Source organism: Schistocerca cancellata, chromosome 8 (assembly GCF_023864275.1).
Source record: "Schistocerca cancellata isolate TAMUIC-IGC-003103 chromosome 8, iqSchCanc2.1, whole genome shotgun sequence".
In the NCBI taxonomy this organism is placed as follows: domain Eukaryota; kingdom Metazoa; phylum Arthropoda; class Insecta; order Orthoptera; family Acrididae; genus Schistocerca; species Schistocerca cancellata.
Genome location: NC_064633.1, coordinates 49,359,079 through 49,385,151, shown reverse-complemented (window position 1 = coordinate 49,385,151; position 26,073 = coordinate 49,359,079). Strand labels below are relative to the sequence as shown.

At 38.7% G+C, this 26,073-nt stretch overlaps 2 protein-coding genes across 7 annotated transcripts in view; one reads left to right on the top strand and one right to left on the bottom strand.

Moving 5' to 3' along the window:
* Positions 1-17,253, bottom strand: part of LOC126095741 (tyrosine-protein kinase CSK) — a 234,352-nt gene extending 217,099 nt beyond the window's left edge. The window contains exon 1 of the mRNA XM_049910509.1: positions 17,103-17,253. The gene's annotated coding sequence lies outside the window, so the exon portion shown is untranslated. The remainder of the gene's footprint in view (positions 1-17,102) is intronic.
* The window catches only part of LOC126095742 (protein FAM169B-like), a 123,609-nt gene continuing 114,163 nt past the window's right edge, over positions 16,628-26,073 (top strand). The window contains exons 1-2 of one of the 6 annotated variants that reach the window (XM_049910511.1): positions 17,288-17,492; positions 17,756-17,868. In XM_049910511.1, coding sequence (XP_049766468.1) covers positions 17,446-17,492; positions 17,756-17,868 — 160 coding nt within the window. In that variant the 5' untranslated portion in view covers positions 17,288-17,445. Of the gene's footprint in view, positions 16,699-17,287; positions 17,493-17,532; positions 17,607-17,753; positions 17,869-26,073 lie in introns of those variants that run through there. The other 5 variants (XM_049910510.1, XM_049910515.1, XM_049910512.1 and 2 more) reach the window with 5 other exon arrangements.

The window sequence follows — 26,073 nt, the reverse complement described above, 5'->3', positions numbered from 1 at the left end:
GGGACTACCCAGGAGGATGTAGTTGTCAGGAGAAAGAAAACTGGCGTTCAACGGATCGAAGCATGGAGTGTTGGAACCCTTAATCGGGCAGGTAGATCAGAAAATTTAAAAGAAGGAATTGGATAGTTTGAAGTTAGGTACAATGTGAATTAGTGAAGTTCGGTGACAGGAAGAGGACCTCTGGTCAGATGAATACAGAGTTACAAATACAAAATAAAACAGGGGTAATGCAGAAGTAGGTTTAATAACGAATAAGAAATTAGGAATGCGGGTAAACTACTATGAACAGCACAGTGAAGGTATTATTGTAGCCAAGAAAGACACAAAGCGAACACACACCACAGAAGTACAAGTTTGTATGCCAACTAGCTCCGCAGATGATGATAGAGGTTGAAGAAATATATGATGAGATAAAAAAAATTATTCCGATAATGAAGCGAGATGAAAATTTAATTGTGAAATCCGATAGTAGGAAAAGGAAGAGAAGGAAAAACTGTAGATGAACATGGACTGGGGGAAAGGAATGAAAGAGGAAGCTACCTGGTAGAATTTTGCACATGACATAATTTAATCATTGCTAACACTTGGTTTACGAATCATGAAAGAAGGTGCGTGGAAGAGACCAGGAGACAATGGGAGGTTTCAGATTAATTATGTAATTGTAACACAGAGATTTAGGAACCAAATTTTAAATTGCAAGGCATTTCCAGGGGCAGATGTGGACTCTGACCACAAATTATTGGTTATGAACTGTAGACTAAAACTGAAAAAAATGCAAAAAGGTAGGAAATCAAAGAGATGGAACAGGGATAGGTTGAAAGAACCAGAGGTTGCTGAGAGTTTCAGAGGGAAGATTAGGCAACGACTGTCTAGAACAGGGGAAAGGAAAAGATGAATGGGGAGTTTTGAGGGACGAAATAGTGAAGGCAGCGCAGAGGACCGCATAGCTAAGAAGACGAGGGCTAGTAAAGATCCATGGATAACACAAGAAATACTGAATTTAACTGATGAAAGGAGAAGATATAAAAAGGCAGTAAATGAAGTACGCAAAACAGAATATAAACGTCTAAAAAATGAGACTGGCAGGAAGTGCAAAATGGCTAAGCAGGAATGGCTAGAGGACAAATTTAAGGCTTTAGAAGCATTTCAATAGGGGAAACATAGATACCGCCTACTGGAAAATCACAGATGGAAAACCAGTCATACGCACAGAAGGGAAAGGTGAAAGGAGTTTATAGGGGGTGTATACAAGGAGATGAGCTTGAAGGCAATATTATAGAAATTGAAGAGGACACAGATGAAGACGAGATGGGAGATATGGTACTGAGAGAAGAGTTTGATAAAGCACTGAAAGTCTGTGATTGAAGATCCAGGGAATATAAAATATCTCTGGAGAGAACATTTTAAGAAACTGTTAAACGCTGAGGAGCAGGGACACGAGGAAACAACAAATAATGCAGAAACTGAGAGAAGTAGGGAAGCAGAATTAGGACAAAGTACACGGGAAGAAATGGAAATAGCTATGAAGAAGATGAATGGGGGGGAAAGCCCCAGGACCTGATGAAGTATCAGTGGACATGATAAGAGCAGCAGGTCCAATGGAAATGCAGTGGCTGTATAGAGTACTATCAAGGGTGTGGTGAAATAGTGCAGTACCTGACGATTGGCGAAGAGGAGTCATTGTTCCCATAGGCTATAAAAGAATTTGTAAAAACTACAGAGGAATACCCCTTATGAGTCATAAAGCCAAGATTTTTGAAAGATTTCACTAAATCGAATAAGGGAAAAGACAGAGAAGGAGCTGAGCGAAGAACAGCATGGATTTAGGAAAGGAAGAAGCATGATCGACCTGATATTTTCTATCCGTCAACTGATGGAAAAACGTTGGGAGTATAAAAAAAGGGTGATAATGGTTTTTATAGACATAGAAAAGGCATGTGACAGTTAACAGGGAAAGACTCGGGAAGAAATGAAGAAGACTGATATATAAGATGGATACATTAATGTACTAAAGACAATGTACAGAGGACACAATTGTAGAATTAGAATACCATTGGGGAACTCTGAATACTTCGAAATACGACAAGGACTTTAACAAGGAAGTATTCTATCTCCTTCTCTTTTTAATGTTGTGATGGAGGGAATGAATAGGGCTGTTATAGTAAGAGAAAAAGGCAATATGATGATTTTTGCAGATGATATGGTAATAGGGGCAATAAAGAGGTAGATGTACAGTTACAACTTGATGCGTGGAAGGAAATAATTAAAAGGTGTGAATTAAAAATAAATAAAGATAATATTGATGTAATGGTATTTGGAAGAGACAAAGGGATCAACGGAAATATTACTTTGAATGGAGAACCTCTCAAAGTGATAGACAGTTTCGCTTATTTAGGGAGTGAAATATCTAGTGATGGAAGAGTAACCAACGAAATTAATAGGAGGTTACAGAAGGGAGGCAATTTCTACCAAACAATAAAACACCTGTTATGGAATAAGGCAGTTTCAGAAAAAGCAAAACTCCCATAAGAGTTATTACTTCCCTACTGTCACCTATGGAGGAGAAACATGGACTATGACAGAAAGGGACTGCAAGCAGAGGAAATGAAATTTCTCAGAGCAGGGAAAAACAAGAATGGAAAGAGTAAGGAATGTAGGTATTAGAAAGGACCTTAAACAAGAAAGTATGAGAGAAGAAATTGAAAAAAAAAAAGAGATTGAGATGGTACGGGCATGTAAAGAGGATGCGTGGGCAGACAGCCCCAAAGTTATGGAATAACTAAAGCTGGATGGAAAAAGACCTAGAGGGCGCCCAAGAACACGGTGGAAAATGGGAGTGAGAATATCTGTTGAAAGGAGAGGTGTGACCTGGCAGCAAGTGGAGGAAGAAAAGTGGTGGGAGGACCGAGCCAAATGGAGAGGACTCGTCAGCACCCAGACCCGGCAGTAGTTGGAGCGGGATCCGGATAGATAGACTGAAACACCCAAGTCGAAACAAGGCCACATGAGTAGACGACATTTCGCGTTGGGAGAGCAGCCATGACAAAAACTCTCACATCTTGTGTACAAGATATATTAGAGAGGCGAAATACCTTCTGACTTCTAGTATAATGTAATAATTCCAATTCCAGAGAAAGCGGGAGCTAACAGGTGTGTATATCACCGAACTATCGGTTTAATAGATCATGGTTGCAAAAGACTAACAAGAATTCATCATAGAAGAATGGAAAACTGGGAGAAGCGGACCTGGGGGAAGCTATAAACATACGTTTGCCTTTCCGGAGAAAAGTAGGAACAGGCGATATCAATTATCTTAGAAGATAGGTCAAGGAAAGGCAAACCTATGTTTGAGGTTTTGTAGACTTAGAGAAAGCGTTTGGCACTCTTGATTGGAATACTCTCTGAAAGTCTGGAGGTAGCAAGGGTAAAATACAGGGAGCTAAAGGCTATTTACACCTTGTACAGAAACCAGACGGCAGTTAACACGAATCTAAGGACATGAAAGGGAAGCAGTGGTTGAGAAGGGAGAGAGACAGGGTTGTAGCCTATCCCAGATGTTGTTCAATCTGTACATCGAACACGCAATAAAGGGAGCCAAAGACAAATCTGGAGTAGGAATTAAGGTTCAGAGAGAAGAAATAAAAACTTCGAGCTTTGCCGATGACATTGTAATTCTGTCAGAGACAATAAAGGGCTTGGAAGAGCAGCTGAACGGATGGGTATGTTCTTTAAAAGGAGGATATAAGACGAACATCAACAAAAGCAAAACAAGAATAATGGAATGTAGTTGAATTAAATCAGATGATGTTGAGGGCATTGGATTAGGAAACGAGACACTTAAAGTAGTAGATGCGTTTTGTTATTTGGGAAACAGAATAATTGACGATGGTCAAAGTAGAGAGGCTATAAAATGTAGACTGGCTACGGCAAGAAAAGCGTTCTTGACGAAAAGCAATATCTCAACATCGAATATAGGCTGAAGAGTTAGGTCTTTTCTGAAAGTATTTGTATGGAGTGTAGCCGTCTATGGAAGTGAGACACAGATGACGAACAGTTCAGACAAGAAGAGAACAGAGGTTTTGGAAATGTGGTGCTACAGAATAATAGTGAAGATTAGGTGGGCAGATCACGTTATGGACACATTCTGAGACATCAATGGATCACCAATTTAATACTGGAGAGAAGAAGATTCGGAAGGATGTAAGACGTAGCAGTTATTCAGAGATGAAGAGACTTGCGCAAGATAGGGTAACGTGGAAACTCTCATCAACCATCTGCGGACTGAAGACCACAACAACAATAATGTCTGATTCTGCTCTGCGTCTTTCTGACCAATTTCAAATAAAGGGTAATTGCAAGCCATGTTCGCCACAACGAGCCCTCCCTTTATGGAAATGAACGAAATTCCACTGCTGATAGTGCTACATGTTTTCACTCTAGACTTTAGTTCACAAATGAAAAGTTCTTCCAAAATGTCCTAATGTAATATGCACGAGTCGCAACAATTTTGCAGTTATAAGAAGCACTCATCAACAATCGCCTATACAGGGTGTTACAAAAAAATACGGCCAAACTTTCAGGAAACATTCCTCACACACAAATAGAGAAAAGATGTTACGTGGACATGTGTCCGGAAACGCTTAATTTCCATGTTAGAGCTCATTTTAGTTTCGTCAGTATGTACTGGATTTCCTCGATTCACTGCCAGTTGGCCCAATTGAAGGAAGGTAATGTTGACTTCGGCGCTTGTGTTGACATGCGACTCATTGCTCTACAGTACTAGCATCAAGCACATCAGTACGTAGCATCAACAGGTTAGTGTTCATCACGAACGTGGTTTTGCAGTCAGGCAATGTATGGATTAGCAGCGGGCAATAGCCGTGGCGCGGCACGTTTGTATCGAGACAGATTTCCAGAACGAAGGTGTCCCGACAGGAAGACGTTCGAAGCAATTGATCGGCGTCTTAGGGAGCACGGAACATTCCAGCCTATGACTCGCGACTGGGGAAGACCTAGAACGACGAGGACACCTGCAATGGACGAGGCAATTCTTCGTGCAGTTGACGATAACCCTGATGTCAGCGTCAGAGAAGTTGCTGCTGTACAAGGTAACGTTGACCACGTCACTGTATGGAGAGTGCTACGGGAGAACCAGTTGTTTCCGTACCATGTACAGCGTGTGCAGGCACTATCAGCAGCTGATTGGCCTCCACGGGTACACTTCTGCGAATGGTTCATCCAACAATGTGTCAATCCTCATTTCAGTGCAAATGTTCTCTTCACGGATGAGGCTTCATTCCAACGTGATCAAATTGTAAATTTTCACAATCAACATGTGTGCAATAGTGCAATCACCTCATCAACACAGATTTTCTGTGAACGTTTGGGCAGGCATTGTTGGTGATGTCTTGATTGGGCCCTATGTTCTTCCACCTACGCTCAATGGAGCACGTTATCATGATTTCATACAGGATACTCTACCTGTGCTGCTAGAACATGTGCCTTTACAAGTACTACACAACATGTGGTTCATGCACGATGGAGCTCCTGCACATTTCAGTCGAAGTGTTCGTACGCTTCTCAACAACAGATTCGGTGACCGATGGATTGGTAGAGGCGGACCAATTCCATGGCCTCCACGGTCTCCTGACCTCAACCCTCTTGACTTTCATTTATGGGGGCGTTTGGAAGCTCTTGTCTACGCAACCCCGGTACCAAATGTAGAGAGACTTCGTGCTCGTATTGTGGACGGCTGTGATACAATACGCCATTCTCCAGGGCTGCATCAGCGCATCAGGGATTCCTTGCGACGGAAGGTGGATGCATGTATCCTCGCTAACGGGGGACATTTTGAACATCTCCTGTAACAAAGTGCTTGAAGTGACACTGGTACGTTCTGTTGCTGTGTGTTTCCATTTCATGATTAATGTGATTTGAAGAGAAGTAATAAAATGAGCTCTAACATGGAAAGTAAGCATTTCCGGACACATGTCCACATAACATCTTTTCTTTCTTTGTGTGTGAGGAATGTTTCCTGAAAGTTTGGCCGTACCTTTTTGTAACACCCTGTATATGAACGCACCTCCAGAGCCGGTTAAAGACACAAGCGGTTGCTTGGAGCACCAAGCTGAGGAGAGCGCCAGGGCTAATACAAGCAATCAAAGTTCCAAGACGTTCGCGAGATACTTATGAATGTGTGATTACGGTCGCCACTGACTTGCGTACCAAATATTGTCCTAGTTAGTATTTACGTGCTTGGAAACTAAAATTTTCGATTTAGTTCTCCATTTAAATGTGCTAAAATTTCGCAAGGAAAAATACGTCCGGATTTCTATCCCAACACGAAAAATCCTCGAATCATATAAATGTATACCAATCGAGGCGAGAATTACACTTGCGTTTGTGTTTAGTCAAATTACTTGATGAAGAAAAACAGAGTTATTCAGGTTCACAGTGAACATCATTGGTAAGAGGTAAAAGGTTACTTTGCGTAATGTAGGTCCCGCGAACGAAGGGGTTGGTGATTCGTCAGTGAAGTAGCAGCGTGGGGATGGAGGTGCAGGGGCGCCACTTGAAGAGGGGTGGGAAATGGCCTCCAACAAAGACAAAATTTTCCGGAAAGTATATTATTATTAGAGTAAATTCTTTATATTATGTTACTATGTGGAAGGAGGGGGGGGGGGGGGGGTCGACGATAAAGTGTGACGTCGTACACCGGGCGCCGAGAAGTACGGGTCGGAGGGCCCCAATTAAGTGTTGTGCCCAGGGCGCCGATTTGTATCGTGCCCCGGGCGGCAGTTACGTCGCTACGCCACTGCGTTTCGAGAAACAATATGTATTCTCTTAAAAGAAAAAATACCAATTTCTTGAAGCTAACAAACATACCATCACGTTTGATGTGATGAAAGAGCATTTGCCAAGAATAAGTTCACATGAAACCGAACACGCAACACACTATTTTAAACTAACGTACTACTATTTCAAACTATAACCTGGATGTGAGTCACAAGGAAACGAATTTTGGACAGGGGCTGGTGAAGAAATAATTATCAAAGAACATTTCCTTGCCTTTTTACCAGTTACACATAATACTGATGAATGTCTATGTTCTCTTAAACGAATTGATATGGCATCAGCTTTCTTAAAATAAAATTTGCAGAACTAATGATATGATTGGTTCGAACAGAGAGGTCCCGAGTTCGAGACTCGGTCGGGCACACAAGTTTTAATCTGCCAGGAAGTTTCATCTCTCATGCTCTCACCTGACGAGGCACTGCGGAGACGTTTGGAATTTAATCTAAGATATTGGCGCCAAAGACTGGAGATCAGGAGCTTTTCGCCACCACCTCTCGTCCCCTTGTCGGTCAAATACTAGCTGTGAAAATTTCCACCACCAGGATTCGAACCGGCTTTCCTCCGAATTCAGAACCACAGCACAGGCACCTGTTTGAAGGCTAGACTACTGAGATGGATTATCTTACATTACAAAATGCAATTGCATTGACATTTTTCCAATACTTTTGTAAGCTTAAAAGTCATCCTTACTTTACATGTATCTGTATCCAGTGCTGAAAGGGGTTTTTGAAAACTTAAGCTGATGAAGGTCATTATTTTTTCAAGAACGATTTTGTGGAATGTCAAAATTATCAAATATAAGTGATGTCTTAAAGTCAATAGACCCAGATTCTTTTCTGAAAGATTATGAATAGTTAAACAACGGAAAAATTTGAATATAATATTTTTATATGAGGTTTGTTTGCAATTCCATACATAAAAATGTCAGCCATATTTATCAACGTTCAATAACTTTCGTGACAAATTTTCTAAAATTTAACTATTTACTGGGGAGTTTTCTTCACATGTAACACACAATAATTTGTGTGTTACATGTGAAGAAGTTCAACAGTTCAACAGTTTAACATATCGATACAAAACTATCTAATTTGTTTTTGCATTTCTGTCCCGCTTTTTCTGATGCAAAATATAAAATTGAAAAGTACTGTTACTAAACTAAAAAAAAAACAAGTTCTATGTTTTCATTCTTTCCATTCAGTATTATAGTACACCTACATTTATACTAAAACAATAAAATAGGTATAATTCTTTCTGCTCTCCTAAAAACTTTTATTGTTGTTGTGGTCTTCAGTCCTGAGACTGGTTTGATGCAGCTCTCCATGCTACTCTATCCTGTGCAAGCTTCTTCATCTCCCAGTACCTACTGCAGCGTACATCCTTCTGAATCTGCTTAGTGTATTCATCTTTTGGTCTCCCTCTACGATTTTTACCCTCCACGCTGCCCTCCAATACTAAATTTGTGATCCCTTGATGCCTCACAACATGTCCTACCAACCGATTCCTACTTCTAGTCAAGTTGTGCCACAAACTCCTCTTCTCCCAAATCCTATTCAGTACCTCCTCATTAGTTATGTGATCTACCCATCTAATCTTCAGCATTTTTCTGTAGCACCACATTTCGAAAGCTTCTATTCTCTTCTTGTCCAAACTAGTTATCGTCCATGTTTCACTTCCATACATGGCTACACTCCATACATATACTTTCAGAAACGACTTCTTGACAAATCTATACTTGATGTTAACAAATTTCTCTTCTTCAGAAACGCTTTCCTTGCCATTGCCAATCTACATTTTATATCCTCTCTACTTCGACCATCATCAGTTATTTTGCTCCCCAGATAGCAAAAGTCTTTACTACTTTCAGTGTCTCATTTCCTAATCTAATTCCCTCAGGATTACCTGACTTAATTCGATTACATTCCATTATCCTCTGTTTGCTTTTGCTGATGTACATCTTATATCCTCCTTTTAAGACACTGTCCATTCCGTTCAACTGCTCTTCCAAGTCCTTTGCTGTCTGTGACAGAATTACAATGTCATCGGCGAACCTCAAAGTTTTTATTTCTTCTCCATCGATTTTAATACCTACTCCGAATTTTTCTTTTGTTTCCTTTACTGCTTGCTCAATATACAGATTGAACAACATCGGGGAGAGGCTACAACCCTGTCTCACTCCCTTCCCAACCACTGCTTCCCTTTCATGTCCCTCGACTCTTATAACTGCCATCTGGTTTCTGTACAAATTGTAAATAGCCTTTCGTTCCCTGTATTTTACCCCTGCCACCTTCAGAATTTGAAAGAGAGTATTCTAGTCAACATTGTCAAAAGCCTTCTCTAAGTCAACAAATGATAGAAACGTAGGTTTGCCTTTTCTTAATCTTTCTTCTAAAATAAGTCGTAGGGTCAGTATTGCCTCACGTGTTCCCATATTTCTATGGAATCCAAACTGATCTTCCCCAAGGTCGGTTTCTACCAGTTTTTCCATTCGTCTGTAAAGAATTCACGTCAGTATTTTGCAGCCGTGACTTATTAAACTGATAGTTCGGTAATTTTCACATCTGTCAAAGCCTGCTTTCTTTGGGATTGGAATTATTATATTCTTCTTGAAGTCTGAGGGTATTTCACCTGTCTCATACATCTTGCTCACAACATGGTAGAGTTTTGTCAGGACTGGCTCTCCCAAGGCTGTCAATAGTTCTAATGGAATGTTGTCTACTCCCGGGGCCTTGTTTCGACTCAGGTCTTTGAGTGCTCTGTCAAACTCTTCACGCAGTATCATATCTCTCATTTCATCTTCATCTACATCCTCTTCCATTTCCATAATATTATCCTCAAGTTCATCGCCCTTGTATAGACCCTCTATATACTCCTTCCACCTTTCTGCTTTCCCTTCTTTGCTTAGAACTGGATTTCCATCTGAGCTCTTGATATTCATACAAGTCGTTCTCTCCTCCCAAGGTCTCTTTAATTTTCCTGTAGGCAGTATCTATCTTACCTCTAGTGAGATAAGCCTCTACATCCTTACATTTGTCCTCTAGCCATGCCTGCTTAGCCATTTTGCACTTCCTGTTGATCTCATTTTTAAGAAGTTTGTATTCCTTTTTGCCTGCTTCATTTACTGAATTTTTAAAATTTCTGCTTTCATCAATTAAATTCAATATTTCTTCTGTCACCCAAGGATTTCTATTATCCCTCGTCTTTTTACCTACTTGATCCTCTGCTGCCTTCACTACTACATTCCTCAACGCTACCCATTCTTCTTCTACTGTATTTCTTTCCCCCATTCCTGTCAATTGTTCCCTTATGCTCTCCCTGAAACTCTGTACAACCTCTGGTGTAGTCAGTTCATCCAGGTTCCATCTCCTTAAATTCCCACCTTTTTGCAGTTTCTTCAGTTGCAATCTACAGTTCATAACCAATAGATTGTGGTCAGAGTCCATCTGCCACTGGAAATGTCATACAATTTAAAACCTGGTTCCTAAATCTCTGTCCGCAGCTCGTGGTCGTGCGGTAGCGTTCTCGCTTCCCACGCCCGGGTTCCCGGGTTCGATTCCCGGCGGGGTTATTGATTTTCTCTGCCTCGTGATGACTGAGTGATGTGTGATGTCCTTAGGTTAGTTAGGTTTAAGTAGTTCTAAGTTCTAGGGGACTGATGACCATAGATGTCAAGTCCCATAGTGCTCAGAGCCATTTTGCCTAAATCTCTGTCTTACCATTATATAATCTATCTGATACCTTTTAGTATCTCCGGGATTCTTCCATGTATACAACCTTCTTTTATGATTCTTGAACCAAGTGTTAGCTATGATTAAGTTATGCTCTGTGCAAAATTCCACCAGGCGGCTTCCTCTTTCATTTCTTACCCCCAATCCATATTCACCTACTACGTTTCCTTCTCTCCCTTTTCCTACTGATGAATTCCAGTCACCAATGACTATTAAATTTTCGTCTCCCTTCACTGTCTGAATAATTTCTTTTATTTCATCATACATTTCTTCAATTTCTTCGTCATCTGCAGAGCTAGTTGGCATATAGACTTGTACTACTGTCGTAGGCGTGGGCTTCGTGTCTATCTTAGCCACAACAATGCGTTCGCTGTGCTGTTTGTAGTAGCTTACCCGCATTCCTATTGTTTTATTCATTATTAAACCTACTCCTGCATTACCCCTATTTGATTTTGTATTTATAACCCTGTACTCACCTGACCAAAAGTCTTGTTCCTCCTGCCACCGAACTTCACTAACTCCCACTATATCTAACTTTAACCTATCTATTTCCCTTTTTAAATTTTTACCCAAGAGGACGTCATCATCATTTATCCATACAGTAAAGCTGCATGCCCTCGGGAAAAATTACGGCTGTAGTTTCCCCTTTGCTTTCAGCCGTTCGCAGTACCAGCACAGCAAGGCCGTTTTGGTTAGTGTTACAAGGCCAGATCAGTCAATCATCCAGACTGTTGCCCCTGCAACTACTGAAAAGGCTGCTGCCCCTATTCAGGAACCATACGTTTGTCTGGCCTCTCAACAGATACCCCCCCCCCCCCCCCCACCGTTGTGGTTGCACCTACGGTACGACTATCTGTATCGCTGAGGCACGCAAGCCTCCCCACCAACGGCAAGGTCTATGGTTCATGGGGGGAAACTGTTATTATCTGAGCAATTACTTTAAGCTAAAGGGAAATTGATTGTTTCTTCTTTTAATATTTGGCACTGCAACAAGATTCAAACATTTATTTCTGCTATAGAGGACTGTCTGTCTGCATCTACATCTATACTCTGCAAGCACTGAAGTGCATGGCTGAAGGTTCGTCCCATTGTATCTGTTAAGAGTTTCTTCCCGTTCCATCACGCATTGAGCGCGGGAGAATGATTGTTTAAATGTCTGAGAGAATCCTGCAATTATTCTAATCTTGTTTTCCCGATCCCTATGTCAGCAATACATAGGAGGTTGCAGTTACTCCCAGAGTCATCATTTACTGCCGTACTTGGAACTTTGTTAATAGACTTCCTCGGGATAGTTTACATCTGTCTGTCAGTTCGGTGTCTTCGGCATGGGCACTCTCCCATGTGTCAAAAAAACCTGTGACAATTCGTGCTGCCCTTCTCTGTATACGTTCAATATGCCCTGTTAGCCCTATCCCTACAAAGTACTTCCCCAATGTATTTGTAGAAGTTGGCCAATTCTGTGACGATTCCTTCCAACTACCGGGGACGAGTTTTTGTTCGACTGATTTACGATAGCTTACTTGACAAACAATAAGGCTGATTGTTGCCGTGTTCTGAGAATACTATATAGTTTCAATGTAGCCGCTGTGCCAATGTCTGCAGGCGCAGTCGCTCACTAGGAGGGTTAGGTCGAAATGTTTGCTATGGCATTGTGGCCACGAAGTGAGCTTCGGGCAGTTTTGCGGTACAACTTCGAGGGTGGTTTAAACATAGACCAGTCCTTTGAAGAAATGACTCTTGCACTCCGTGATGTGTGTCAACATCGTACAGCCACCGTCAGGTAGTGCAGAGAATTCGAAAGAGGAAATTTAACTCTGGAGGACGCTGAGAGGACGGGAAGCCACGACCATCAGTTACGGCGGAAAACATTGATGCTGTGAGGAAAATGCTAGAAGAAGGCAGGAGAGTGCCATAAGCAGACAGAGGTTACCTCAGGGATAAATGCACCATTAGTTCGATTCCGCATGATCTGAAACTTTGTTGTCTCTGAGTGCCGCATACACTGACGGAAGAGCAGATGACATGATTTAGTGCCGGCAGATGTTAAAAAAAGTTTTCTAAGGGATAATCTAAGTATAAAGTTCGGGTCTTTAAAAGTGACAACACACCCGTAGTTGGTAGAAAAACCCGATCAGTAAAGAAGGAAACGATGGCTGTTTTTTTTTTTTTTCAAATCGAATGGAATTGTGGAGCGTGTTGTTTTGGGACACACAGAAGACAGTCACAGCTAAGTGGTACACTGTTGCCGCCCGCAGTGGCCGAGTGGTTCTAGTCGCTTCAGTCTGGTACCACGCGACCTCTACGGTCGCAGGTTCGAATCCTGCCTCGGGCATGGATGTGTGTGATGTCCTTAGGTTGGTTAGGTGTAAGTAGTTCTAAGGGACTGATGACCTCAGCTGTTAAGTCCCATAGTGCTCAGAGTCATTTGAACCATTTGGTACACTGTTCAGTACCTGCCCGACGTCATCCAATCTTTGAAGAACCTGCGACCGAAGTCAAGAATGGACACTTGATTCCTCCATCACGACGACGCACCAACTCACCGCGCGGAAGCATGCACGGAATATTTGCGGGGTACAGAACTGAAACTTTCTGAGCAAGCCCCCCCCCCCCCCCTTATAGTCCAGACCTTGCTCCTCGTGACTTTGCATTGTTCCCATGTGTGAAGATGAAGCTGAAAGGGGTGTAATTTTCAGTGGTGATGTCCTCTTGAGGGCATGGAACAACGACTGTGCCTTACTCCCAACAGAAACTTGGAGGAGCTGGTTTAGGGATTGGCTTCGGAGGTTGGAGAGGTGTATACAATGTAGCGGCAATTACTTCGAAAAAAAGTTTAAAAAATAAAGCTATATTGCAAAACTTTCCTAGTACCATTTGTACTGTTAGAGGAGGGGCTAACGCAGCCACAAATTCTTATAGAATCTGACGGGGATTCCATTGGGGCCAGGAGCTTTGTTCAATTTCAGCGTCTGTTTCTCAACACCACTGACACTAGCAATTATTTTACTTATCTTTTCAACGGTGCGAGGATTATATTAGGGCAATTCTCCTGGGTTTTACTTTATAAAGGAACATTGGAACCTTTGAAAACGGAGATAAGCATTTCAACTTTTGGCCTGGTACCCTCAATTTCAATTACCGTCTCACTCGCGCACTCGCATTTATATACGACCAGAACTTCTTTGGTTTTGTGAAAGATCATGTGACAGTATTCTGCACAGTGGTCATTAAAGGCTTCAAGCATTGCTCTCTTGACAGCCAAACTACTGTATGCAGTGCTTCAGAAGAAGAAGAAGAAGAAGAAGAAGAGAGCTCATTTGCACGGTCACTAGAATCAGATTCATTTTTAAAGATCTTACCGGAAAGGCAGCTAATGTCTGAAGGAATGGCCGATATTGTCGCTTGTGCAGAAAAAAGTTCTTCAACCGTCTCTGCACAAGCCACCAACAGTCTCTCGGCCCAAAGGGAGTATCACTTTGTGATAAACTCTCCAAGCACCATCCCAGATATAAACATTATAACCCATATACTATAAAAAATCTACAAAGTCGAGGTCATTAAGGCGGAGCCTTTATCAGTTAGACAAAGATGGGCAGAAAATCCTATGTGCCCTTGTTGGGTGACTCATTCCTGCAGAGGCCTAAAGAGATTCTGGGACACCATCGGAAATTTGAATTAGGACAACCATACAGACTTAAACTGTGTTTTTCCTAAATTAGAGCCTTAATCACGGGTTACTTCCCGATGTGACTATTTCGAGACATCTTAATAATACGTGAACATTTTAATAAAATACAAAAAGCAGACGTCTTATACTTTTCTTAATCAAACACTGAATTTATTTTAATTTCGAAAGAGCATTTTCGTGGTCATATCAACAAACAGTACCGCTAAGATGAGAGAGTAGGAAAAATAAAAAGTACGAAACACGTGGCTTTCAAATTAAGGAGTGATTCATTAATTACATTCTTTTTCGTAATTTTCAGTTTTGTCTTTGCGCCCGTTCTCAACTACGTACTATTTTCGTAATAACACACATTTATGTAATTTAAAAATGGAAGTATCATTACATCTGAGGTGTTTTCCCAGACACGAAGATCTGAAAACTGATTCGTATTTTGGTCAGCTTTGCGGGATTTAGGGCAACTGCACCTGGTGACGATTATTGAAATTTGTACAGGCTGTAATAGACTTGGGCAGCAAGTGGGATTGATAGCAGTTCCATACGAATACTATTGTTCAGTAATATAAAACTGTTACCGAATTAAGAATCTGGTTGTTATTACTGCGTGTTTATTAGGATTCTTTCGGAAAAGTTGTCTTAGTTCTAATTAGAGCAAACTCTATGTCTACAGCAATCGCAATACTGAATCAAAGACTAAACGAGAGCACAGAAAGGTTGTAAGACCAGAATCGCATTTAGGAGGAGCTGTGTTCGAATCATGGCCCGCAGTGGTTTTCCTAAATAATTTCAGGACAATACCGTAGAAGTTCTTCGACAACACTGAAACACGGCACACCACAGCTACAGAGCAGCTAATTCCCAGGGTCCCGGGCTTTTACATTTCCTCCGACCAGTTCATTCACTACGTCTTTACATGTTTCCGTCGGCCTTCAAGTCGTTCATGTTTTATCGAATTACCGCTTATCTGCTTCTAACAACACAGCTAAATGATCTCTTTGGCAGTGGGTTTTCTGTAATTCGTGAACTGCAGGAGAGTGAGACTGCGGCGGGCGAAGCGGCTCTTCGAGCTAGGAGCCCGGAAGCGGCTTGCATCATTCTATTTCCGACGGGAGACAGGGCAGACCCGCGCCTAGATGTCGGGAGGAAGGAAGACACAGCCAGGCGCGACGCAGCCCGATACGGCACATTCCATGTCAACCCACGCGCTCGCTGTAGAGCCTGATTAGGACAATCAGAGCGAGGACACACGCAAGCAACAAAAGTGGCAACATAATGTTTACACAAAATTATTTTTCACAATTGCGGCATCCTCTAACCACATTTTCTGAAATGTTCTTTCATTATAATCGCTTCTAAGACGACGCTTGAAAATACGTCAAAGGAGTTGCTTCCATTCTGGAAATCGTGGTCGATTTTAAAATATCGCTGCACTTGCATTTGCCGCTGACACATTGTTCTTTGTAGTCACTCATGTGTCGGTGTATCTAATCTTCATTCCCTCCGAAAAATGAGTTTAAGGCCAATATCTACTAACTGTGTGTAGAACACTGGGTTTCAATTACAAGGATCACTTCACCATTTAAATGCTCGCCGCTTGGCTCCCTCCTCCCCCCCCCCCCCCCCACTTTTAACACTGAAATAGCCTCGTCAAACAGGAAACTATGCTTAAGGATGAGAGAGAAGATCACAAACTTCTAGAACGAAAAATACACAGGCACAAAGCCCTGCATCAAACCAGTTGTACTGTTGCTACATTCTCTTTCATACCGAATACGATGGTACTGAAATATCCTGCAAACTGAGAGCTCACAATTTCACAAATTCCTCTAGCCTGTATATGCATAATGAAGCTTGAGAAATGGTCTTCTTGAGAAAAAAGGTAAGACATACTAACGTAAGACTAAGCTCTGCAGGAACGCAATTATTACAAAATTACGTCGTCTAAAACACAAAACGTTTACTGACGTGACTGCAACTACTGATCTCACAATTATTTCGTAGCTGGAAAAAAAACGCACAAGATTTCCTGTAGAAAAAGACTATGTATTATATGGCAACACATACAACAAGAACCGGTAGATGCTTTACACGCCTCACCCCTGAACTGTCTACAAGAACATGCATCAGCAATCTACGGTGACTTGCAGAGAACATAGATCCACAGATTCTCATTTACAATTGGTTCTTTTTAATTATGTACTTTTCATAAGCAAAAGATTTTTTGCAGAAAACTTTTTCTGCATGAGAATGGCATACTCTAGTAAGACGAGTCGAGTTCACACTTTTTTTAATCTTCATCAGACAGATATTATAGTAGGCAACAAAATGGTTTATATATATAACAGCAACAGAACAGGTGCCGTTAGGACCCAACGAAAAAAATCACACTGAAAACGGACAACATGCACACCGAACATAAATGACTATCCAAAGGTAAGCTAAGGGAGGAAAATGAATTTTGAGATTTCTCCTCTTTAATATAGTTACTCAGCGAATTACTAAATGTCGCACGGAGTCTTTGATCCACATATTACGTAAAAGGAGACACAAGTAATGAGTGTGCAATGATAACGCTGTTTTTTAAGTTTTTGCTTTACGTTGTATTTTTGTGCAAATGAATTATTCAATTGCTCTGCGCAGAGCGTTTAAAAACGTTATGCTGACGTTTATTTACGTGGAATATTGTAACCAAAGGTACGAAATATGTTACTGCACATTATCTGCGATTTGTTTACAAATCGCTTCATACTGTATCACACATTCCTTGGATGGTTCATTTGTTTTGCATCATGTAATTTAGTACAATCATTTTTTATTATGATGCGCTTTGTACTTACCAATAAAATGAGTCTGTCATTAGGTATTGCAATATCAAAGCACCGTACAAACAAAACTGTCACGTTATTTCACTCACTTCGACACGGAAAATGCAGTACCACTGTCCCCAATTGCTACAAATAATACGTCACGTCTGACCATCGGCCATTTTAATGTTACAGACAGTCGAAAGCTTAACTCAGTAGTCAGTTGAGGTACTGAAAATAGATAACATGAGAGTGACTAAAGAAACGTTAATCTGTTTCGAAAAATTCCCTCACGCATCTTGTGTACAGGCTAATAAATTGCAGATGATCTGAAGAATTTGGAAATTTAGTTGACGCTCTCAGATGCTGTTGTAGAATGGCATTGGCTACTGATTATTCTCCACAATTAATAAAATGCAAGAGGTATCTTACTTTTAAGTTCCAACTTTTAACTGAATTATGCTTTATAGCTCCAGTCCGTTCAAAAGTTTGAGTATTTTCTTTTCGGAGCCAAAGTGGGACTTGCACAGATAAAAAGTAAAGTGAAATGTTTGCTTCGTTGCAAGTTTTTTTCTTCTTTTTTGTTGTTGCATGTTCATTAAGTCAATTATTTGTGCATCGTTACAGCTTGTAAAATTAAAGTGTTCCAACTTTTAAATAAAGGTACATCAAAAAACTTCTTTCAGATGCCATATAGATACCCCTATCTCCCGAAAATTGATTGAAGAAACTCAAGTTTCATATTCTAGCGAAGAGGTTAGCTGTGTGAGGACACTGAAATGTTCATCGTGCAGTTTCAGTTAGTATCAAAGTTTTTCGATGTATTCGTGCTATATTTTAAGTGTTAATTTTTCTTAGACTTGAACGTGCAGCGATTTAGTATATTCGCATAGAACATATTAAGATTATGGCGTATCGGCCTACTTTAACTGTCATTGCAGCCATGTAATACTCTCATTTTCCATTTTTATTCGCAGACTTGTGTTATTTATAAAGCAGTGAGGATTCAAGACAGGCATCGGAATTCCCATGATCGTTACACTAATTTTACTGTTCCGTTAGAAGTAGAGTTCCTCAGTAGTGATAACTTATATTTGTAGCTAGTGAAAATGTATTTGGATAATTAAAAAAAAAAGAAAAAGAAATGTTTATGAGGCATCTGGATTTCTTACTGTGCCAACTGTAAGACAGCAAGAAGCAGTAGTCCATGTTAACTTCAGTGTAGATTTTCTAAGGGATTCTGACAGGAAAAATGATCTGTAAACCATATTTTGGTCCTACGATGTGATTTCATAATTAACTTTCTGACACGGTTGGATAAAGACAGTAGGTCTGTAATTAACAACGTTTTTTCAGTAGCGCTCAAAGCTAGAAAATAAATATTTACGCAATAACAGATGCTCTCTCAGATCATGATGCACAGTTAGTTATTATAAGTAACATAGTTGCCGTACAGTACGGAAACTCCTCAGTAGAAATCAGAATAATTAATGACTAAGAATAGTTTATAGGAGAGGAAATTTATAATGAACCAAATGCTAACATAAAATTTAATCTATTCCATATAAATTCATATCATTATTTGAAAACCGGTTTCCACATAATAATCTAATCAGAAAGGACCTTTGGCAGCCACATAAAAAACCATATATTATTAAAGGGATTAAGGTTTCTTGTCAAAGGAAAGGGAGAATGTATCTTTTGACAAGAACAAGTAGAGATCCTTCAGTAGTTGCACACTACAAAACCACTCAAAATTACTTAAAAAGGTTATTAAAAAATCAAGGATCATGCCCTTAAGCAGCCACATAATAAGATTACTGAATGGAAGGGCTATAAATGATGAATCACAGGGAAAAATGTATTTGATAATAATTTCATAAATATAGTAGGAAGCATAGAAACAAACAGTTCAAGAGAAAAATCACAGCAGTATGTTGAAAAAGTGACTCTCATAGAATCCAATTGTGTGAATGTATCATCAACTTTGCCTTCTGAAATTAAGAAAGTTACACATTCTGTCAGAAAATCTCATCTGATTTTGATGGTGCTTCCAATAGAGTATAAAGATTTGTTCCCATACAATAAGCCCAGTCTCATTTGAAATATGTAGTGTATCACTTGCTCAGGCATATTTCCAGAGAGACTAGAATATGTCATTGTTAAACTCCTTTTTGAGAAAGGTGATAAAGAGAGATGTCAATAACTATTGACCTGTTTCACTGGTGAAATCTTTTTCCAAAATTTTTGAGAATAGCAAGCATAATATTCTCATCAAATCACAATTTGGGTCTGAGAAGGGTTGCTCTACTGAGAATGCCATTTACATGTTCACCCAATGCATCTAAGGCATATGGGCGTGAGAAAAACAGTATGCTTGTAGATAAAGTGAAGTTTTATGGCATTGATGGTATAACCAACTGATGGATAATGTCTTATCTAACCAAAAGAAAGCAGAAAATTGTACTTAGTTAATTCAGCCAATATAGTAAGGAGACATGATTCTGACTGGAGAGAAATCAGATGGGGTTCTCCAAGGCTCAATCTTAGGTCCACTCCTGTTCCTCATGTATGTAAACGATCTTCCTTCCAGTATACAACAAGCAGAATTAGTTCTTTTTCAGATGACACTAGTATTGTAATCAATCTAAGCATACATACAGAAAAAGAAGAAATGGTAAATAAAATTTCTTAAAAGTATCACTGTCTGATTTTCTGCTAAGGGTCTCACCCTCAGTTTTAAAAGACACAACATACTCAGTTATGCACGTCTATGGGTACTAAACCGATGATAATATCACTCGCAGTGAGGAAATAATAAGTAGAGTAGAAATTTCAAAATTCTTGTGTGTCCACATTGATGAAAATTGAAATTGGAAAAAGCAAATTTTGGAACTCTTAAAACAACATATTTTAACCACATTTGCACTTAGAATCATTGCAAGTCTTGGGGAGAGGCAAATCACTAAGTTTACATAATTTGCATATTTTCATTCAATAGTGTCATATGGAATAATGTTTTGGGGTAACTGATCTTTAAGAGAGAAAGTCTAGTAATATGTGTTGGTCAGCCACAATCATCCTTGTAGACATCTGTTTAAGGAGCTGGCCATTCTGATTACTGCTTCATAGTATATTTATTCTCTCATGAAGTTTGTTGTAAATAATCCACTATGGTTCAAAAGGAACAATGCTGTATATAATTACAGCACCAGAAGAAGGATGACTTTCATTACTCCACCATAAAGTTGTCATTAGCCCAAAAAGAGAAACACAGTGCTGCAACAAAAATTTTTGATAGCTTATGCAGGGATATAAAATTTCTGACAGAGAGCAAAGTATAATCAGAAAACAAGTAGAAAGTTTCTCCTTGACAACTCCTATTCCGAAGAAGAATTTCTATTGTGGTAATGTGTAAAAGTGATGAGTAGGAATTACATCTCTGTATCTTTTCTCTTTTTTAAAAAAATGTGAAATGAATCATTCCACATCATTACAATCTATCGTGCAAAATGATCCATGGAATATGTAACTAAATTAGTAATTTAAAGTAGAAAAGCAGATACTATGTTGGTCCTACATCTGGAGCTTTTACTGAAGGATAAATCACAGATGAACATGATTCTAAAACATATTCTTTATTCTCACATTGGTAAAGACCTGTTATAAAATGAAGAAAATACTTCTTAAAATGTTGATTAATAAATGTGTCAAACTAAAGAACATACCATTGATGCCAAACTCGTCTGGGAAGGGCATGTCAATCAAGTCTAACAGATCTCACAAGTGTCCTACCTCGTGGAAACTTATATGGGAACATTCGCCTAATATCAGTAACATGTTGAAAGTAAAAAAGAAGAGAAAGTCCATGTAATATGCAAGGCTGGTCCTAAAGAGCACTGTCGCCCTCTTTTTACCGGAGTTAGTATTCTAACAGTGCTAAATATGTGTATCTGTTAGTGTACACTTTTTGTAGAGAACAACATTAAAGGATGTGAGAGAATCAATTTATGAACAAGACATTAGAAATAAGACAAACATTGAAATCGTAAGTTACAGGCTAGCAATAACAGGAAAGTGTCATAATGTAAATGCCCTCAAAATTTTAACAAGTTTTCCTCTTGCTCCTCAGTCCTTGCCAGTTAACAGATTCAGATGAAAATTATGTGATTAGCTAAAAAAAAAAATCAACATCTGTGATATGAACTATGTCAATATTAATATTTGAGATTATAACTGTATATAAAATAGGCTATTTAATTTGTACATGTAATATGAACATTAATTTTAAAACTGTTATTGGAACTGTAACATCACTATCACTGAAAAAAAATTCTGTATGTGGTCAATGGCAAACAGAAATCTAATTTGAATGAGCTACGCTGTATAATGAATGCTTTTCATTCATGATTACAGTGATGAGGTAAAACTTCAATGAAACAGACATAACTGATAGTCTTTCTAAATGATTTGTATATTTTGGATGCAGCTTACATTACTCCAAACTCAATATGGTGCTGAAAAAGCTGTATTTGATGTTTGTTTACTACTCTCCATGTACTCCATTAATACATGTGAAATGCTTCCCAGACAGTATGATGAGATATATATACCCATACCATTTGTGGATGAAGTGTCTGCAGAATGCCCTCATTCAAACTGTTATCACTTCAATTTTTCATTTTCGAATGGTGTGTGTTCATGTCAGTAGAATATTCATAACTTTCACAATGGGGGTTGGTTCTTACAATTTTCTAAGTAGAATTTTGAGAATGTTTAGCAGTGAGTGTCTAAAAATTTATGGGCAATTCCACAGTTACGGGTGTTACATGTACACACCTTAAAATTAGGAAAAATAATGTAAGGAAAAATATTTATTGAATTTAATATTGAAAACTTTTAAGGCTTACATTATATTTCATGTTAGAAATGTTGATACTGGAATTGTTTTATTGTTCTCCTGGTTATTAATCAAAAAAGTAGTGTTACGGGTATAACTCAGGTTGCGAAAGCTAGAGTTTTGTGTGTATGTTTGTGTTTGTTTGTTTGTTTGTCTATTGACCTGCCAGCGCAAGCGCTGGCAGGTCGATAGACAAACAAACAAACACAAACATACACACAAAACTCTAGCTTTCGCAACCAACGGTTGCCTCGTCAGGAAAGAGGGAAGGAGAGGGAAAGACAAAAGGATTTGGGTTTTAAGGGAGAGGGTAAGGAGTCATTCCAATCCCGGGAGCGGAAAGACTTACCTTAGGGGGAAAAAGGACAGGTATACACTCGCGCGCACACACACACATATCCATCCGCATATACACAGACACAAGCAGACATTTTCATATATATATTTGCTGTTACGGGTGTTACATTGATGCATCAGATTTGATTCTTGAAGGAAGTAATTTACCTCTCACAATTGCATAAAAAGAAAAGAAGTATTGTAGTTTATTTGGAATAAAAGTATGTACTTAAGAAAACATATTTGAAGGATAAAGCTATTTATTACACAAAAAATTTTGTTACAATTTTATAGTACAACTAGGCCAAGATATTGTTACTTAACATTTACCTCATTTTGTAGGCCTAATAAATTTATGACAAAAATGTTTTCTTATTATTGATTGGTTTAAAAACTTCATTTAATAATCTTTTTCAGCAACATCCAACTCAAAATTGAACTCTTAGTACAAACGGTTACCTTGTTTGATTTCTGGTGTTGTTACCTTAGATAGTACTTGACTGAATTTCACGAAACAAACATCAGTTTCGTCTAGTTTAAAAAGTGTTTTACTTTTTCCTACTGACTTCAGGAACATTATTTTCACATCCTCCTCTTCATCAACCTCACTCTGGCAAATTCCCAAGTAACGGTATTGAGTTTTGGATAGGGTTGGTTTCTTTTTGTCACTTGGAATGTCAACCAAGACAAATAACCCAAATTTTAAATCAGACTTTTCAATTTTATTAGTTAGGCTTAACTCACAAGCACTTCCAATATTGTCTTGTGATTCAGATAGTGAAACAGTCTCCTGATCAGAATCATCAGAACCGCACACTTCATAGAAGTTTATGTATCTTTTGCATGTAATGTTTTAACTTTGGCCTCCTCAGTAATAAATACTGACATCCTTGTCATTAATGACTCTGCTATTTTTGAAGCCAGCAAATCAGTTATGTTATAAGGCCGAAAGTGATGGCAGCCCTGGATTTGAGGAATTGCTTGTAAATTTTTCCACCTTTCATCCAAAATAGGAATGTTATGCTCCACTGTTATCTTATCAACCCACAGTACCTTAATTTTAGAAAAACTCGTCAGAGTGTAGTCATAAAAGTCAATTGCGTTGTTAATAATAACTTTCCTAGATCTAACAGCTGTCCACATGCTCCTCTTGAGTGCACCTCCAATGCCATCCATGGCTCCTTTACCATGTGAACTGGCAAAAAAATTCCACTCAACTGTCAATCCAAAGTCTCTCTCAAAATAACATAGCTTGGACAAAGTATATTTATTTTTGAACTGCCCAGCACAGTTGTCAGAAAATATAAAAACTCTTTTAACTTTAGAAAACGCTTTTTTAGTCTCCGTTATAACAGTTTTAAGAAAAGTCCACACAAAATATTTTGCGTGTGAAAGGTCGTTACTGATGACTGCATAGGACCTGACTTCATGGTTTGCAAACTAAATGCAGAAAGTGCAAATAGTTACTTGTGAATGCGCCCAGTGTGCACTCTGTACCTCATCTTGTGAAATTAGAGCATAATTCTCTGCAAAGTCCATTTGAAGAACACATTCTTCAACATCAAGGCTGTTTTTCTTTCCTTGGAAGAAATCACTCTGCTTTATCTTCACATAGCAATGTTTTTTAAACTGAGGCAATTTGTCAACCAGTGATGCTAAGGCATCATCGCAGCTCACTGAATGTTCACTAAGACGAGGACGATGTTTCACATCATTTTCCCATTGCTGCCAGACACTCTTTTTTGTTAAGTCAAAGCCTTCTGGGATAAATTTGCTCAATTTAATTTGACATTCCTGGCATGACCCAAAAACACAGTCTTTGTTCTGTGAATTATAACTTAATTTGTTCAATAATTCCTTGTGATTGCTTGGAACAGATGGAACAGCTTTGCTCAAATACTCAAGTATGCTTATGAAATTGTAGGCTCTTATGAATGGCTAGAATTTGACTCAATAAGCAGTTTACTGGGCCTATATAAAATTTAAAGCTGAGGTTAGCAATATTGTTGTTCTTGGAAAAGTTAGAATGGAAAACATAAACTAAATGTAATCTAAAGTATTTTGGGCTTAATTAACTTTTTAGGAGAACGTCAGTTGAGTCAGGTTAATGCCCCAATTAACTTTTATAATGTAGGTGTAGTGCTTAAACAAGTGTATGCAGAGGAATAAAATTTTTTGTTTTCGCGCTTAAAACTGTTTTCATATGTAATAAACATAGTTAAAAAACTTTTTTCATTCATAATAATACCCTTTGGTTATAATTTAAATGTAGGGCCTAGGCCTACTAAAGATGAAGGTGGCATTAAACCTTCCAATTCAAGTTACGGGTGTTACGTATGTGTTAAGTAACGCCCGAAACAAAAATTAGTAACACCCGTAACAGCTCTAGGATTGTTAAATAAGATTTCAAAATGCCATGTAATGGTATGATATTGTAAAACATGTGCATAACCTCACTTTTACAGAAAGGTATTGTACAGAACAAATTTACTAGATTACAAATTAAACTTTTGTATCTTTTTTGTTACGGGTGTTACAAGCTGCACATATATTAGAAAACTAACAAAATAAAGAAATGCAAATAGCTTAGCTCAACAAAACGAGTTATTATGAGCTATAACAATGTTGACTTCAATATTCTTTGCAACAATAGAACAATCGGCCATAGATAACACAAGTAATACTCATCTGGAAATAGCATAAAACATACCTCTCCGTGGCACCATAGAGTAGTGCACTTTAAACACTTAGTGAAGGTAGAAATTTAATTTTTTCATAGTCATGATTATTTTGCAATGAACAAATGTACTTTTAACTTGACATTTTTAAGATTATATTTGAAATATTGTCTTTTTAATTTTTTTTGTCACAAAGTCTCTTTAACATGGAATGACCCTTATATTTCTCACCATTACAGCTATCTCCTAACAGTTAAACAAACCTGTGGCCATTAATGGTGCTTTTGACATGCTGGTGTCTTCAATTATACAAACATACAAATCCTATACACTTAAGACAACTTTATATATAGTCCTCACAAATTTTTACAAACTTACACCTGACAGTAGCTTACCAATGAATATAAGGTTTGCATTTGTATTAACTGAGGTCGTACTTATGTGATAAATTCTAGTGGTAATTCCATGTATGTGACATGGCACTACACTTAGATTAAGTTGTCATTCTTTTGTGCCAAGTTGATATTTTATCACTATTTGATTTGTTTGAACTTTCTGCAGTTTTTTTCACCTCATATTTCCTCACAGGCAACCATATTACTTGTTGAAAATCTGAGATTGAGTCTCATTACTCATGAAGTCGTTACCATGTAACCTGGTCAATAGTGATTCTATCAGACTACTCTGATATATATCTGAAACTATGCCTCTGTATCTACTCTCGTCCCAAAATAAAGTGTTGCATCCTGCTTGTAGAAAAGTCCTTAACCCATTTGCAAATCTGTCGGGGTACCCAATGTTAACATACAGCAAATTGTTGATTGTCCAAGTAAATGCAGACCCAACATTGCACAGACAACCAAAAAGTACAGATAATCCGTAATACACATTCTTTACCAGAAACTGTTATTTACTGTGTACAAAACGTGCTGAGTGTCACATTTGAAATGCCACTGCATTTCATGTAACTTTCTTGCATTTAACATTCAGAAAATAATTGTCCAATTTTTTTCTGTTTCTATTTTTCATTCAATTTTTTCCCAGTAATGGATCTTATTTTCTGGGGAGTCAGAACATTAGTGAGGGCAAA